The sequence below is a fragment of the Euprymna scolopes genome, chromosome 13, assembly GCF_053919585.1.
Source record: "Euprymna scolopes isolate OS-2025 chromosome 13, ASM5391958v1, whole genome shotgun sequence".
Lineage (NCBI taxonomy): Eukaryota > Metazoa > Mollusca > Cephalopoda > Sepiida > Sepiolidae > Euprymna > Euprymna scolopes.
This window is the reverse complement of record NC_136494.1, coordinates 63,694,666-63,711,209: the sequence shown is the minus strand read 5'-3', so window position 1 is coordinate 63,711,209 and position 16,544 is coordinate 63,694,666. Positions and strand designations below refer to the sequence as shown.

Below are 16,544 nucleotides of genomic sequence, written 5' to 3'. Positions count from 1 at the left end.
GTTCCGCCACATCAACTAAGTTGTTCGGAAATCAACACAGATGATTAGTTTATAGTGGTAAAGGCCTTGTGTAAAACCAACCACACTTATTGAAACCACGTTTCTGCGGTGAATTAATTTGCCCCCAGATACCAACCTGGAAATTTCTACGACTCGGCGCGGTACATACAGCGCCTAACCTTCCTAAATGGTTAACACTCTGCGACTGGTCAGGCCCATATTTTCAAAATTACGGTGATATGGCGATATCGGTGTGTCAACGTGATAGTGCCGTATATATATATATATATATATATATATATATATATATATATATATATATATATATATGTAAACGTGTTTGTCTGTCTGTGTCTGTGTGTCTGTGTACATTTCCCTACGCAATAACTCTGTCAATTTTCAGTCTACAGACTCGATATTTGATATACAGGTTACTGAGATTTGGAAAAATCTTTGTAATCCATTTTCAGCCAGAAGTTTGGCTGTTAAGGGGTCAAAGTTCAACAATTTGATCTTTGAGAACTCTACCAAACTCCTCCGCCAAATTTGGGTCGAAACACTTAAAATTTTAAATATAGGTTTTTTCGACATGGGTCTACCTTAACTTGATTTGAGCCCAAAACAATACAGGAAGGGTTATAAAGAGATAGCTTCGAATTTAGAGGTATCTAAACCAAAGCAAAATATGATGAAAGTAAAAATAAAATAGATAAATCCCATAATTTATTATACCATACCTGTTCACACTGAAACACTTATCACAATATTCTGTGGATCTATATTATAAAACCTTGTTAAACTTTGTGACATATTTCCATTCTATGGAGGGCAGGTGGGAACGAACACCCCATAATTTTGTTATACCATATTTCTTCAAACTGAAACATAATTATCAACGTATACTTACGCAGAAAGGTATGAAAAGTCTTTAGTAAAGTTTGTGCCTATTTCCATTCTATGGAGGCCAGGCGCGAATGCAGACCCCACAATTTTGTTATACTATTCCTATTTAAGTTAAACCATACTTATCAAAGTATTCTTATGTACATCTATATCAAAAATACTTGTAAACGTTTTTTTTTTAATTTTAATTTTTTTATTTCAATACTTTGTGGACCAGGCGCGAACACAGACCCCATAATTGTAATGAAACACCGTTCTGCCAGATCAAACATACCCATTCATGTGTCTCGATTCATCTTCTATCATTATATGTAATCAGTTTTTTTTTTTAAATAGTCAACCATATAGGAGCCTATTTGTGACTACACACACACACACACACACACACACACACATTCAGCTTTATATTATATATATATATATATATATATATATATATATATATATATATAACTGAAATTGCCTGTCTGCGTGTGTATGTGTATGTGTATGTGCCTGTGTGTGTACATTTCTCTACCAAACTACTCTGTCATTTTTCAGTCCACAGACTCGAGATTTGACAGGGGTACTGAGATTTGGCAATAATTTTTAATCAGTTTTCAGCCAGAAATTTGGCTTTCAACGGGGTTTAAATTCAATGATTTTACCTTTAGAAACTTTACCAAATTCCTCCGCAATTTTAGGTCTAAACACTTGAAATTGTAGATATACGTTCCTTGGACGTGGATAAAACTTTTTCATTTGATTTCAACCCCAAACAATAAATGTTAAGAGGTCAAAATTAGGAGCGAATTAAAAAAATTGACTTCGGCGGTCTCTACCAAATTACTCAAATTATTACTCAAAATTGAAGAAGGAGTTTGCAAGGTCAAACTCTTTCAACTTTGACGACTCGGCAGCCAAATTCTCGCCTAAAAAATAGATTAAAAACTTTCCGAATGTCCGAATACTCTTTATGTATAAATTTAAAATGTTTAAACCCCAAAACGACTGAATAGTTTATTAGTGACCTCAAAGGTAAAATCTTTTGAACTTTGACTTCTTTTTAACCAAATTTTCGGCCAAAAACCGATGAAAAACATTGCCCTACGTGTGAATAAACTTTATGTAAAATTTCAAATGTTTAGACCAAATTGGATGAGTAATTTGGTAGAGACCGCCGAAGTCAATTTTTTTTAATTCGCTCCTAATTTTGACCTCTTAACATTTATTGTTTTGGGTTGAAATCAAATGAAAAAGTTTTATCCACGTCCAAGGAACGTATATCTACAATTTCAAGTGTTTAGACCTAAAATTGCGGAGGAATTTGGTAAAGTTTCTAAAGGTAAAATCATTGAATTTAAACCCCGTTGAAAGCCAAATTTCTGGCTGAAAACTGATTAAAAATTATTGCCAAATCTCAGTACCCCTGTCAAATCTCGAGTCTGTGGACTGAAAAATGACAGAGTAGTTTGGTAGAGAAATGTACACACACAAGCACATACACATACACATACACACGCAGACAGGCAATTTCAGTTATATATATATATATATATATATATATAATATAAAGCTGAATGTGTGTGTGTGTGTAGTCACAAATAGGCTCCTATATGGTTGACTATTTAAAAAAAAAAACTGATTACATATAATGATAGAAGATGAATCGAGACACATGAATGGGTATGTTTGATCTGGCAGAACGGTGTTTCATTAAAATTGTGGGGTCTGTGTTCGCGCCTGGTCCACAAAGTATTGAAATAAAAAATTAAAATTAAAAAAAAAAACGTTTACAAGTATTTTTGATATAGATGTACATAATAATACTTTGATAAGTATGGTTTAACTTAAATAGGGATAGTATAATAAAATTGTGGGGTCTGTACTCGCGCCTGTCCTCCATAGAATGGAAATAGGCACAAACTTTACTAAAGACTTTTCATACCTTTCTGCGTAAGTATACGTTGATAATTATGTTTCAGTTTGAAGAAATATGGTATAACAAAATTATGGGGTGTTCGTTCCCACCTGCCCTCCATAGAATGGAAATATGTCACAAAGTTTAACAAGGTTTTATAATATAGATCCACAGAATATTGTGATAAGTGTTTCAGTGTGAACAGGTATGGTATAATAAATTATGGGATTTATCTATTTTATTTTTACTTTCATCATATTTTGCTTTGGTTTTGATACCCCTAAATTCGAAGCTATCTCTTTATAACCCTTCCTTTTCATAACCTATCATACTTTCATAAATCAGAGTCCATTTTCTGTAGGCTGTTTCTGAACCCAGTCAACGACGGTTACTTTTGCTAGTATATATATATATATATATATATATATATATATATATATATATATATATATATATATTAGCGGCCATAATATAATCAAAGTGTTAAACAAAAACATAAATATATGTAGTAAAAATTAATGTGTAATTAGCAATAGGATTTTTACCGAATAAATATTAAGGTGTAGAGTATAAATATTATAGAAAGTTACACAAGTTTACATGATAGTTTTCTACAAAAATAATTATTAAACAGAACAAAGGAAATAAACTACTGAATAAAAGATTAGAAACAATCTCCTTTAACAAATTATCAACAAAATTAAAGTTAAAGCGTCCTCTTATCTGCAATGACTTTCCTACATTGTTGATCCTATGATCTAAATATTCTTTTGGAAAACATCCGCAGTATTTCTCCCTCCATTGGTCTGTCAGTTATCTTACAAACATTTTCTATTGGATTCAGCTCAGGACTTCGAGCTTACAAGTCCATTAGGTTTGTTTTATTCTTTTTCAAATAAAGTCATAACTTGTTGAGTCTTTTGACAAGGTGTACTGTCCTGCATTAAAAGAACACTTGCATAAAGAATATAGTGTAATTGTTTGTAACAAATCATGCCCCAAACACATTTTGTACGCCTTAGCATACCTGTTCACACTGAAACACTTATCACAATATTCTGTAGATCTACATTAAAAAAACATGCTGATGATAAGGGCAACTCCTGTTGATGAAATCATCACCCACTCCATCTCAGAACCGCCACTAAACTTAGTGGTTTTCTTGACACATTGAGAAGACAGCCTCTCACATGATCGATGACATAGTTCTGTCATCAAAACCAAACGTATTAAACTGAAATGAACTGCATCACATTGTGCGTCGGCCCAAATAACATGATCTCTCGCATACTGCAGGCGTACCCTTTGGTCTCACTTTTAAATGAGAGGCTTCGAAACTAAAATATAGGCATGCAATTCTGCAGGCAATCCTTGTGAGGAAGCTAATAAAAAATATACTATTTGTATTTCTTCCTTTTATTCCTGTGGCTAAATTGTCAGTTACCTATACACCCATCTACGCGAGGAAGATTATGACAGAAAGTCGAGCTTAATGTTGAGTTTAACCATTTTTTAATATAATTTATTCGTTAATGCTTGATAACCATCGCCTCGCCGTATGAAGAATTCCCTACATTAAGACAAAGGGCACAGCAGATCTTAAACGTTGTTCTTAATCAGATGCCCGGATGGATTCCTATGTTTGCTAAAGGTGAAAGGTTATTTTCTTCGTTTGTTTTTTATCTATATATTTATATATCCTTTTCCATATTCATATTTCTTTGAAATCAGCTGTTTCCGGAAACGTCCTATGGCCATTCTTTCTGAAGTCTCGTCAATACACAAGACAGGGGAAACAAACAGATCATTCAATATGAACCTTGAAAGCAAGTCAAGGTGAGTCCTTTTTTAAGCTTTGTATCTTTCAGAAAAAACTTGATATATATATATATATATATATATATATGCACACATAAACACACATGCATAATATGTTTTATAAATATATTGTTTAGTTTTACCTATAGTAATAATTGCTGTCGGTCGAACGATTAGAATCTAGACACAAAGTCACCTTTGACTCTGCAGTCCAGTATTCAATCTCTAGGCGACGACTAATTATAACGGAAAGCGAAAGAGAATTAAGTTTTATATATATAATATCGAAGCAAGCAGTTAAATAGAGACAGCTAGTCAAATAGTGTTCAACACCAGACACCGGACATTGTGTGACAGTTTATTATAATTCTCTTAATTGTGCAAAGCTAAAATTTAAAGGGGCCTTATAATAATGTTCTTCTCTTGCCAATATCAATCATCATCATAAACCTGAGTAATGTAACTTTTAAAATTATTTATTGTAATATAAAGTAATTTTTTCATTTAAAGTTATGTGCAGCAGGGAAAGATGTGAAAACCTGCCGCTGGCAGATACTTAAGCATGCATATATATATATATATATATATATATATATATATATATATATATATATATATAAATATATATATATATATATATATATATATATATGTGTGTGTGTGTGTGTGTGCGTGTGTGTGTGTGTGTGTGGTTCGAATTATCAAATCGAAAAAGAAAAAGAAATGAAATAGATACACTCAATTAAGAGACACTTTTCTAATCGAACGCTAAAGGGACTATTGTGGAAAAACCTTGTTATCATGCGAAAACAGCATGTTATTTATAGCGTTTACACACACACACACATACACACACACCCACACACACACATATATATATACATGCATGTATACACGTCCTCAAATCTGAGGCTATAATATATATGTAATGGAGGAACACATACCTATGCAATGAGAAACAACTCTTCAAGGCACAGGGGAGCTTATTTATGCCAGGAATACAGTTATCACAAAAATAGCAAGCTAATATTTTCATATATATATATATATACATACATACATACACACACACGGCATAATCGCGTTGACGCATCGGTTCCCGTCAGATCACCGAAGTTAAGCAACCTTGAGCCTGGTTTGTACCAAATGAGTGCCCATTTGGAATTCTAGGTGCTGTATGTGCTCTTAACTAATCTCGGCATTTTTTTCCAGTCTTCCTGTACATCACTTGCCAGTGGTATTTAACAATGTCGTCTCACAAGAAGTGTGGTTGGAGATTACGCACCTCCTGCAACAAAAATTCCACGCGCAAGCTACCCTTCGTGGGTATCCATAGTCTGCCTAAGACTGAAGGAGCCTACTGATATATATATATATATATATATATATATATATATATATATATATATATATATATATATATATATATATATATATATATATATATATATATATATATATATATATATATATATATATATATATATATATATATATATATATATATATATATATATATATATATATATATATATATATATATATATATATATATATATATATATATATATATATATATATATATATATATATATATATATATATATATATATATATATATATATATATAGTTTTAAAGGTTTCAGAAAACAAAAGAATATTAATATTTCACTAATTGACGTAACTAACATAGGAAATACAATTTTACGCCGCTCTGAAATAACGCATATGAATTATATTAATTATTGCAGTTCTCATGTATATGTAAACACGATAATGTTCCAGTTGAAGTTCCGTACGTGCAAACAAAATTATTTTTAAACAATCAAATAAGGAAAGAAAAAACTTAACAATCTCATCAGCTAGCATCCTTTTATGTCGCCAAGGATAACGCCGAGAAATAGACTCCGCTAGTATGAAATAAATTTTAGTTTAAGTTATTCATCGTAGCGAAATGTGTACGTTATTTCCTCAAGAGTACCAATGAAGATCAGTTCAAGAGTAAAAGAAATTATTTTATTTATAAATCTGCAAATATACTCATAGGAATTTCTCTTATATGATTTGATGAGTATCTGAGAGACTGTCTTCTTGTACAGTTTTGTTGATTTCACAGTTCATGAATTATTTAATACCGACATACAAATATATTTTACATTGTATGCTAAATTAAATCATTCTTGGCACGAAATATTTTTGATTCATCTGATAATATTACTTATGCGGATGCAATATATCCTACAAGATTTGGATTTGTTTGCCGATTTGATAGTCTATATCGATAGACTCCTCTCTAAATATTTGCAATAAAAATGGTTTCAGCTTTCATAGTTTTTCTTTATTTTAGACGGATCATGCTGGATGAATTCCACGATAGAGTGGAAAGGATGAAGAAAGATTCCCATCTTTTATTCTGCGAGGAATTTCAAGTAAGTATTGCCTTTTAATTCTTTCAATTTGTTAAGCTTTGAAATCACTAGATATTGTTATTGTTACTTGTCCTACGTTATTAAAGTTAAATTCACAAGATATTGCTATTGTTTCTTGTCCTACGTTATTAAAGTTAAAATCACAAGATATTGCTATTGTTACTTGTCCTACGTTATTAAAGTTAAATTCACAAGATATTGCTATTGTTACTTGTCCTACGTTATTAAAGTTAAAATCACAAGATATTGCTATTGATTCTTGTCCTACGTTATTAAAGTTAAATTCACAAGATATTGCTATTGTTTCTTGTCCTACGTTATTAAAGTTAAAATCACAAGATATTGCTATTGTTACTTGTCCTACGTTATTAAAGTTAAATTCACAAGATATTGCTATTGTTACTTGTCCTACGTTATTAAAGTTAAAATCACTAGATATTGTTATTGTTACTTGTCCTACGTTATTAAAGTTAAATTCACAAGATATTGCTATTGTTTCTTGTCCTACGTTATTAAAGTACAAATCACTATATATTGTTATTGTTTCTTGTCCTACGTTATTAAAGTTAAAATCACAAGATATTGCTATTGTTTCTTGTCCTACGTTATTAAAGTTAAAATCACAAGATATTGCTATTGTTACTTGTCCTACGTTATTAAAGTTAAATTCACAAGATATTGCTATTGTTACTTGTCCTACGTTATTAAAGTTAAATTCACAAGATATTGCTATTGTTACTTGTCCTACGTTATTAAAGTTAAATTCACAAGATATTGCTATTGTTACTTGTCCTACGTTATTAAAGTTAAATTCACAAGATATTGCTATTGTTACTTGTCCTACGTTATTAAAGTTAAATTCACAAGATATTGCTATTGTTACTTGTCCTACGTTATTAAAGTTAAATTCACAAGATATTGCTATTGTTACTTGTCCTACGTTATTAAAGTTAAATTCACAAGATATTGCTATTGTTACTTGTCCTACGTTATTAAAGTTAAATTCACAAGATATTGCTATTGTTACTTGTCCTACGTTATTAAAGTTAAAATCACTAGATATTGCTATTGTTACTTGTCCTACGTTATTAAAGTTAAAATCACTAGATATTGTTATTGTTACTTGTCCTACGTTATTAAAGTTAAATTCACAAGATATTGTTATTGTTACTTGTCCTACGTTATTAAAGTTAAAATCACAAGATATTGCTATTGTTACTTGTCCTACGTTATTAAAGTTAAATTCACAAGATATTGCTATTGTTACTTGTCCTACGTTATTAAAGTTAAAATCACAAGATATTGCTATTGATTCTTGTCCTACGTTATTAAAGTTAAATTCACAAGATATTGCTATTGTTTCTTGTCCTACGTTATTAAAGTTAAAATCACAAGATATTGCTATTGTTACTTGTCCTACGTTATTAAAGTTAAATTCACAAGATATTGCTATTGTTACTTGTCCTACGTTATTAAAGTTAAAATCACTAGATATTGTTATTGTTACTTGTCCTACGTTATTAAAGTTAAATTCACAAGATATTGCTATTGTTTCTTGTCCTACGTTATTAAAGTACAAATCACTATATATTGTTATTGTTTCTTGTCCTACGTTATTAAAGTTAAAATCACAAGATATTGCTATTGTTTCTTGTCCTACGTTATTAAAGTTAAAATCACAAGATATTGCTATTGTTACTTGTCCTACGTTATTAAAGTTAAATTCACAAGATATTGCTATTGTTACTTGTCCTACGTTATTAAAGTTAAATTCACAAGATATTGCTATTGTTACTTGTCCTACGTTATTAAAGTTAAATTCACAAGATATTGCTATTGTTACTTGTCCTACGTTATTAAAGTTAAATTCACAAGATATTGCTATTGTTACTTGTCCTACGTTATTAAAGTTAAATTCACAAGATATTGCTATTGTTACTTGTCCTACGTTATTAAAGTTAAATTCACAAGATATTGCTATTGTTTCTTGTCCTACGTTATTAAAGTTAAATTCACAAGATATTGCTATTGTTACTTGTCCTACGTTATTAAAGTTAAAATCACAAGATATTGCTATTGTTACTTGTCCTACGTTATTAAAGTTAAATTCACAAGATATTGCTATTGTTACTTGTCCTACGTTATTAAAGTTAAATTCACAAGATATTGCTATTGTTACTTGTCCTACGTTATTAAAGTTAAATTCACAAGATATTGCTATTGTTACTTGTCCTACGTTATTAAAGTTAAATTCACAAGATATTGCTATTGTTACTTGTCCTACGTTATTAAAGTTAAATTCACAAGATATTGCTATTGTTACTTGTCCGACGTTATTAAAGTTAAAATCACTAGATATTGTTATTGTTACTTGTCCTACGTTATTAAAGTTAAAATCACAAGATATTGCTATTGTTACTTGTCCTACGTTATTAAAGTTAAAATCACAAGATATTGCTATTGTTTCTTGTCCTACGTTATTAAAGTTAAAATCACAAGATATTGCTATTGTTACTTGTCCTACGTTATTAAAGTTAAATTCGCAAGATATTGCTATTGTTACTTGTCCTACGTTATTAAAGTTAAAATCACAAGATATTGCTATTGTTTCTTGTCCTACGTTATTAAAGTTAAAATCACAAGATATTGCTATTGTTACTTGTCCTACGTTATTAAAGTTAAATTCACAAGATATTGCTATTGTTACTTGTCCTACGTTATTAAAGTTAAAATCACAAGATATTGCTATTGTTTCTTGTCCTACGTTATTAAAGTTAAATTCACAAGATATTGCTATTGTTACTTGTCCTACGTTATTAAAGTTAAATTCACAAGATATTGCTATTGTTACTTGTCCTACGTTATTAAAGTTAAAATCACAAGATATTGTTATTGTTTCTTGTCCTACGTTATTAAAGTAAAATTCACAAGATATTGCTATTGTTACTTGTCCTACGTTATTAAAGTTAAAATCACAAGATATTGCTATTGTTTCTTGTCCTACGTTATTAAAGTTAAATTCACAAGATATTGCTATTGTTACTTGTCCTACGTTATTAAAGTTAAATTCACAAGATATTGCTATTGTTACTTGTCCTACGTTATTAAAGTTAAATTCACAAGATATTGCTATTGTTACTTGTCCGACGTTATTAAAGTTAAAATCACTAGATATTGTTATTGTTACTTGTCCTACGTTATTAAAGTTAAAATCACAAGATATTGCTATTGTTACTTGTCCTACGTTATTAAAGTTAAAATCACAAGATATTGCTATTGTTTCTTGTCCTACGTTATTAAAGTTAAAATCACAAGATATTGCTATTGTTACTTGTCCTACGTTATTAAAGTTAAATTCGCAAGATATTGCTATTGTTACTTGTCCTACGTTATTAAAGTTAAAATCACAAGATATTGCTATTGTTTCTTGTCCTACGTTATTAAAGTTAAAATCACAAGATATTGCTATTGTTACTTGTCCTACGTTATTAAAGTTAAATTCACAAGATATTGCTATTGTTACTTGTCCTACGTTATTAAAGTTAAAATCACAAGATATTGCTATTGTTTCTTGTCCTACGTTATTAAAGTTAAATTCACAAGATATTGCTATTGTTACTTGTCCTACGTTATTAAAGTTAAATTCACAAGATATTGCTATTGTTACTTGTCCTACGTTATTAAAGTTAAAATCACAAGATATTGTTATTGTTTCTTGTCCTACGTTATTAAAGTAAAATTCACAAGATATTGCTATTGTTACTTGTCCTACGTTATTAAAGTTAAAATCACAAGATATTGCTATTGTTTCTTGTCCTACGTTATTAAAGTAAAATTCACAAGATATTGCTATTGTTACTTGTCCTACGTTATTAAAGTTAAATTCACAAGATATTGCTATTGTTACTTGTCCTACGTTATTAAAGTTAAATTCACAAGATATTGCTATTGTTACTTGTCCGACGTTATTAAAGTTAAAATCACTAGATATTGTTATTGTTACTTGTCCTACGTTATTAAAGTTAAAATCACAAGATATTGCTATTGTTACTTGTCCTACGTTATTAAAGTTAAAATCACAAGATATTGCTATTGTTTCTTGTCCTACGTTATTAAAGTTAAAATCACAAGATATTGCTATTGTTACTTGTCCTACGTTATTAAAGTTAAATTCGCAAGATATTGCTATTGTTACTTGTCCTACGTTATTAAAGTTAAAATCACAAGATATTGCTATTGTTTCTTGTCCTACGTTATTAAAGTTAAAATCACAAGATATTGCTATTGTTACTTGTCCTACGTTATTAAAGTTAAATTCACAAGATATTGCTATTGTTACTTGTCCTACGTTATTAAAGTTAAAATCACAAGATATTGCTATTGTTTCTTGTCCTACGTTATTAAAGTTAAATTCACAAGATATTGCTATTGTTACTTGTCCTACGTTATTAAAGTTAAATTCACAAGATATTGCTATTGTTACTTGTCCTACGTTATTAAAGTTAAAATCACAAGATATTGTTATTGTTTCTTGTCCTACGTTATTAAAGTAAAATTCACAAGATATTGCTATTGTTACTTGTCCTACGTTATTAAAGTTAAAATCACAAGATATTGCTATTGTTTCTTGTCCTACGTTATTAAAGTTAAATTCACAAAATATTGCTATTGTTACTTGTCCTACGTTATTAAAGTTAAATTCACAAGATATTGCTATTGTTTCTTGTCCTACGTTATTAAAGTTAAATTCACAAGATATTGCTATTGTTTCTTGTCCTACGTTATTAAAGTTAAATTCACAAGATATTGCTATTCTTACTTGTCCTACGTTATTAAAGTTAAAATCACTAGATATTGTTATTGTTTCTTGTCCTACGTTATTAAAGTTAAATTCACAAGATATTGCTATTGTTACTTGTCCTACGTTATTAAAGTTAGAATCACAAGATATTGCTATTGTTACTTGTCCTACGTTATTAAAGTTAAATTCACAAGATATTGCTATTGTTTCTTGTCCTACGTTATTAAAGTTAAAATCACAAGATATTGCTATTGTTACTTGTCCTACGTTATTAAAGTTAAAATCACAAGATATTGCTATTGTTACTTGTCCTACGTTATTAAAGTTAAAATCACAAGATATTGCTATTGTTTCTTGTCCTACGTTATTAAAGTTAAATTCACAAGATATTGTTATTGTTTTTTGTCCTACGTTATTAAAGTTAAAATCACAAGATATTGCTATTGTTATTTGTCCTACGTTATTAAAGTTAAATTCACAAGATATTGCTATTGTTACTTGTCCTACGTTATTAAAGTTAAAATCACTAGATATTGTTATGGTTACTTGTCCTACGTTATTAAAGTTAAAATCACAAGATATTGCTATTGTTACTTGTCCTACGTTATTAAAGTTAAAATCACTATATATTGTTATTGTTTCTTGTCCTACGTTATTAAAGTTAAAATCACAAGATATTGTTATTGTTACTTGTCCTACGTTATTAAAGTTAAAATCACAAGATATTGCTATTGTTACTTGTCCTACGTTATTAAAGTTAAATTCACAAGATATTGCTATTGTTACTTGTCCTACGTTATTAAAGTTAAAATCACTAGATATTGTTATGGTTACTTGTCCTACGTTATTAAAGTTAAAATCACAATATATTGCTATTGTTACTTGTCCTACGTTATTAAAGTTAAAATCACTATATATTGTTATTGTTTCTTGTCCTACGTTATTAAAGTTAAAATCACAAGATATTGTTATTGTTACTTGTCCTACGTTATTAAAGTTAAAATTACTAGATATTGGTGTTGTTACTTGTCCTACGTTATTAAAGTTAAAATCACTAGATATTGTTATTGTTTCTTGTCCTACGTTATTAAAGTTAAAATCACAAGATATTGTTATTGTTACTTGTCCTACGTTATTAAAGTTAAAATTACTAGATATTGGTGTTGTTACTTGTCCTACGTTATTAAAGTTAAAATCACTAGATATTGTTATTGTTACTTGTCCTATGTTATTAAAGTGCATCAGCGTACACACACTGAACATGACAAGGTAGCCGGCCAACGAACGAACAGACAGATAATTGAGTTTCATACTACAATGTATTTTTCTTGCTTTGTGCACTTTAAAACGTTCATAAGTTCCTATCATGTTCGTAGGTCTAATACGCTAACAAGTTGTCAGTCACACGCACGAGAAATGCACAGAAGGCTCTGTAGACTGAATCAAAAGAGGATCAGTCCACTGCGATTAGAAGAAGATGATATGGCTGCCCAAAATCAAGCTTTGATGATCAATGCTCTTAAGAAGATTAATAATCTTAGTAACGACAACAAAAACATAAAAGTAAAGCGTGAACTACCTAATATACCATTGTAATATTCTCGCGGAAGACAGCTACTATACCATGCGACACAATAGAGTTGGAACTAAACAATCTATAAAAATTGTATATCCAGTGTATCACAACTCGATTAATGGAAACATATACTAAGCATAATTGTGAGAAATTTGTCATTCTACACTCATTAAGACAGTTCAATTCCTACAGTAATTACAGCAAAAACAAAAAACAAAAACAATAAAAAAACAAAACAAAAAGACAAACAAACAAAAAAAACGGAGTTATTTAATTTAACGTAGTGATATGGGATCACAAATGAAGAAAAGCAACCCTCGTTGAAGTTAGTGTCTAACGATGCTGGTTTAAAAAGAGCCGAGAAAGAGATTAAATACCAAGGTATTTTTAACGAATAAATATCGAAGTGTAAAGCATAAATATTATAGAAAGTTACACAAGTTTACATGAAAGTTTCCTAAAAAAATAATTATTAAACCGAACAAAGGAAATATAATACTGGATAGAAGTTAAAGAAGAATCTGCTTAATATTTGATTGTGAAAAACATCAACAAAATTAAAGTTAAAGCATCCTCTTATCTGCATTGTCGATCACATGATCTAAATTATTTATTGAAAAAATCTGCAGTATTTCCCCCCTCTATTGGTCTGTCAATTATCTCCCAAGCATTTTCTATTGGATTCAGATCAGGACTTCGCAAGTTCATTAGGTTTGTTTTATTCTTTTTCAAATAAAATCATGTATGGCATGACCCCCACCCTGCAATCTCCATCACTCTAGAAATCATAGAAGCCAACGGGTTCACGCAAACGAACTTTAAAAACAACCGAGTGAACAAAAAGTAAGCGCAGAAAATATACAAACACTTGCGTTTAAAGGCACAATAAAGATTTAAATTCATCTCTCGGTTGAAGCCTTTGAAATAATGTGTGAATGTATGCCATGCTATCGGATGCTCCATCCACAGCAAAAAAAAAAAATAAAAATAAAAAAAACAATAAAAAGATAAGATAATAAAATTGAAACAGTAAGAGAAACAAACCAATGCATCTCATATGGATGACGATAAGAAAAGAGTTTTTAAAGAATGCAAGCTTCCACAACACCCAACACTGTTTGACCTGTAGATTATAGTTTTTATGTCCAACGGTGCGTCGTATCCCCATCATCACATCAGCCGCTTCTCATTCCCAAATGCTCCTCAACATTCCAGATTAGTACCTATATGAAATTCAAATATGGGTTTAATATGATATTGGCTAAAATAATAAATCTCGCTGGTTTAATGGTGAAATGTGAAATAGGAGAAGAAACGCGCGAAAAAAAAGGATAGGATTTCCTAAATAATCGAATACTATTGAATGAGTGAGAATCAATGACACAGGAAAGGAAGACCTGGTTTGTAAAGAGTATGTCTGTTTTGAAACTGAATATTATTCCTCATACAGTTTTCAAACTACTGTTCCAAAAGGATGAAATACGTCCATAACTAATCCGACACAGTCGACTTGTAAATTGCACTACCTGTAGTAAAACTTTTCCTGACGCTTGCTGATATCAAAAGTCATCTGCGCAAGCATGTTGATGCCTATGTCTTCGAATATTACATCTATTTTTGTCTAAAGAATCGACGCTACCATATATGTGGTAAGATCTGCTGCAATTTGGCAGTACTGAAACTCATGTTTGAGTACACAAAAACTGGAAACGAGCGAAAATTATAAAAGAAAAATGAAAAAAAGAAGAAAAATTTCCATTCTATGAAGGGTAGGCACACTCGAAACCAAATAGACAACTGGCATATATATATATATATATATATATATATATATATATATATATATATATATATATATATATGTGTGTGTGTGTGTGTGTGTGTGTGTATGTTGGTTGGTTTGTTGGTTGTTTTTGTTTTACGGCATATCAAGCCTTTTCGGGTTATTTAATGCCGAATCCAAAGATTTTGAAGAAAATTTTTTTTAATAGAATATATTTGTTGTTTTCAAGTCATTTTCTATTTAACCCGTAGTTGGGACCCTAACAGGTACTACCACTCCGGGTCAGAGTGGACCTGGGAGCAATGGTAATTAAAGGGTGGCTCTCCTCCCCCCCTCCCCAAAGCCCACAAGCTGGGGCCTCACCACTGGATATAGTTTAAGGTCATATCCAGAACCCCCATTGAGGGAATTTTACCCTCTGCAAGGGGGAAGACGGTGTATTCTAATTCCCCACCGACAGGGCCGTGTGTGTGTGTATAATTTTTAAGGACTTAGACCTAGAGTCTAAAGAGCGGAGTTTATTTTAATGTACTAGTAAATGTATTTATACTATTAAAAGAAAACAGTGCTCATTGTAATGTAGGTATATAATAAGCTCGATAGACATAGATATCTTAGAGCTATTTTAATATTGAGCAAAATGATTCATAATTTGGAATTAAAAATCAGTTTCAAAAGGAAAACAAACAAAATCAATAGATTGTACGGCCGTTTCGGGAACGATGCTTTTATTGAAACAGACAATATGTCTTGAACAATAATTTGATAAAAAGATTTTTTTTTCATATTTAAACAAAGTCTCCTCACCATGTGGTGGTGGTGATGGGGGGCTTTAAAGACACTAAAATAAACATAAATTTTTGTAGTTTTGCTTAAATATATATATATATATATATATATATATATATATATATATATAATCTTTTTATCAAATGATTGTTCAATAATATTGTCTATTTCAATACAAACATCGTTTCCGAAACGATCGTACAATCTATTGATTTTGTTTGTTTTCCTTTTGAAACTGATTTTTAATTGAAAGATATGAATTATTTTACTCTCTCTCTCTCTCTCTCTCTCTCTCTCTCTCTCTCTATATATATATATATATATATATATATATATATATATATATATAAACTAATGATATACGATGCGATTGTTATCCCTACGCTTTTGTATGTGTGTGAGACCTGAACTGTGTCCCGGCGTGATCCTAATAAACTAAGAAAAATTCTATCAGCAGAAGCTTCAAGATATAGTGAACATCAAATGGTATGACTAACAACACAGGCGCCAATCCACCATATCCGGTACCAAACAGTACGAAACAG

At 30.2% G+C, this 16,544-nt stretch overlaps 1 protein-coding gene across 3 annotated transcripts in view; it reads left to right on the top strand.

Annotated features, from left to right (window-relative positions):
• The window catches only part of LOC145292050 (receptor-type tyrosine-protein phosphatase H-like), a 337,274-nt gene that overhangs the window by 266,382 nt on the left and 54,348 nt on the right, over positions 1-16,544 (top strand). For all 3 annotated transcript variants that reach the window (XR_013869540.1, XM_080138077.1, XM_080138078.1), the window contains 2 exons: positions 4,535-4,639; positions 6,969-7,050. Coding sequence is in view for 2 of the 3 variants with exons in the window: in XM_080138077.1 (XP_079994203.1) it covers positions 4,535-4,639; positions 6,969-7,050 (187 nt within the window). In the remaining variant the exon portion in view is untranslated. The remainder of the gene's footprint in view (positions 1-4,534; positions 4,640-6,968; positions 7,051-16,544) is intronic.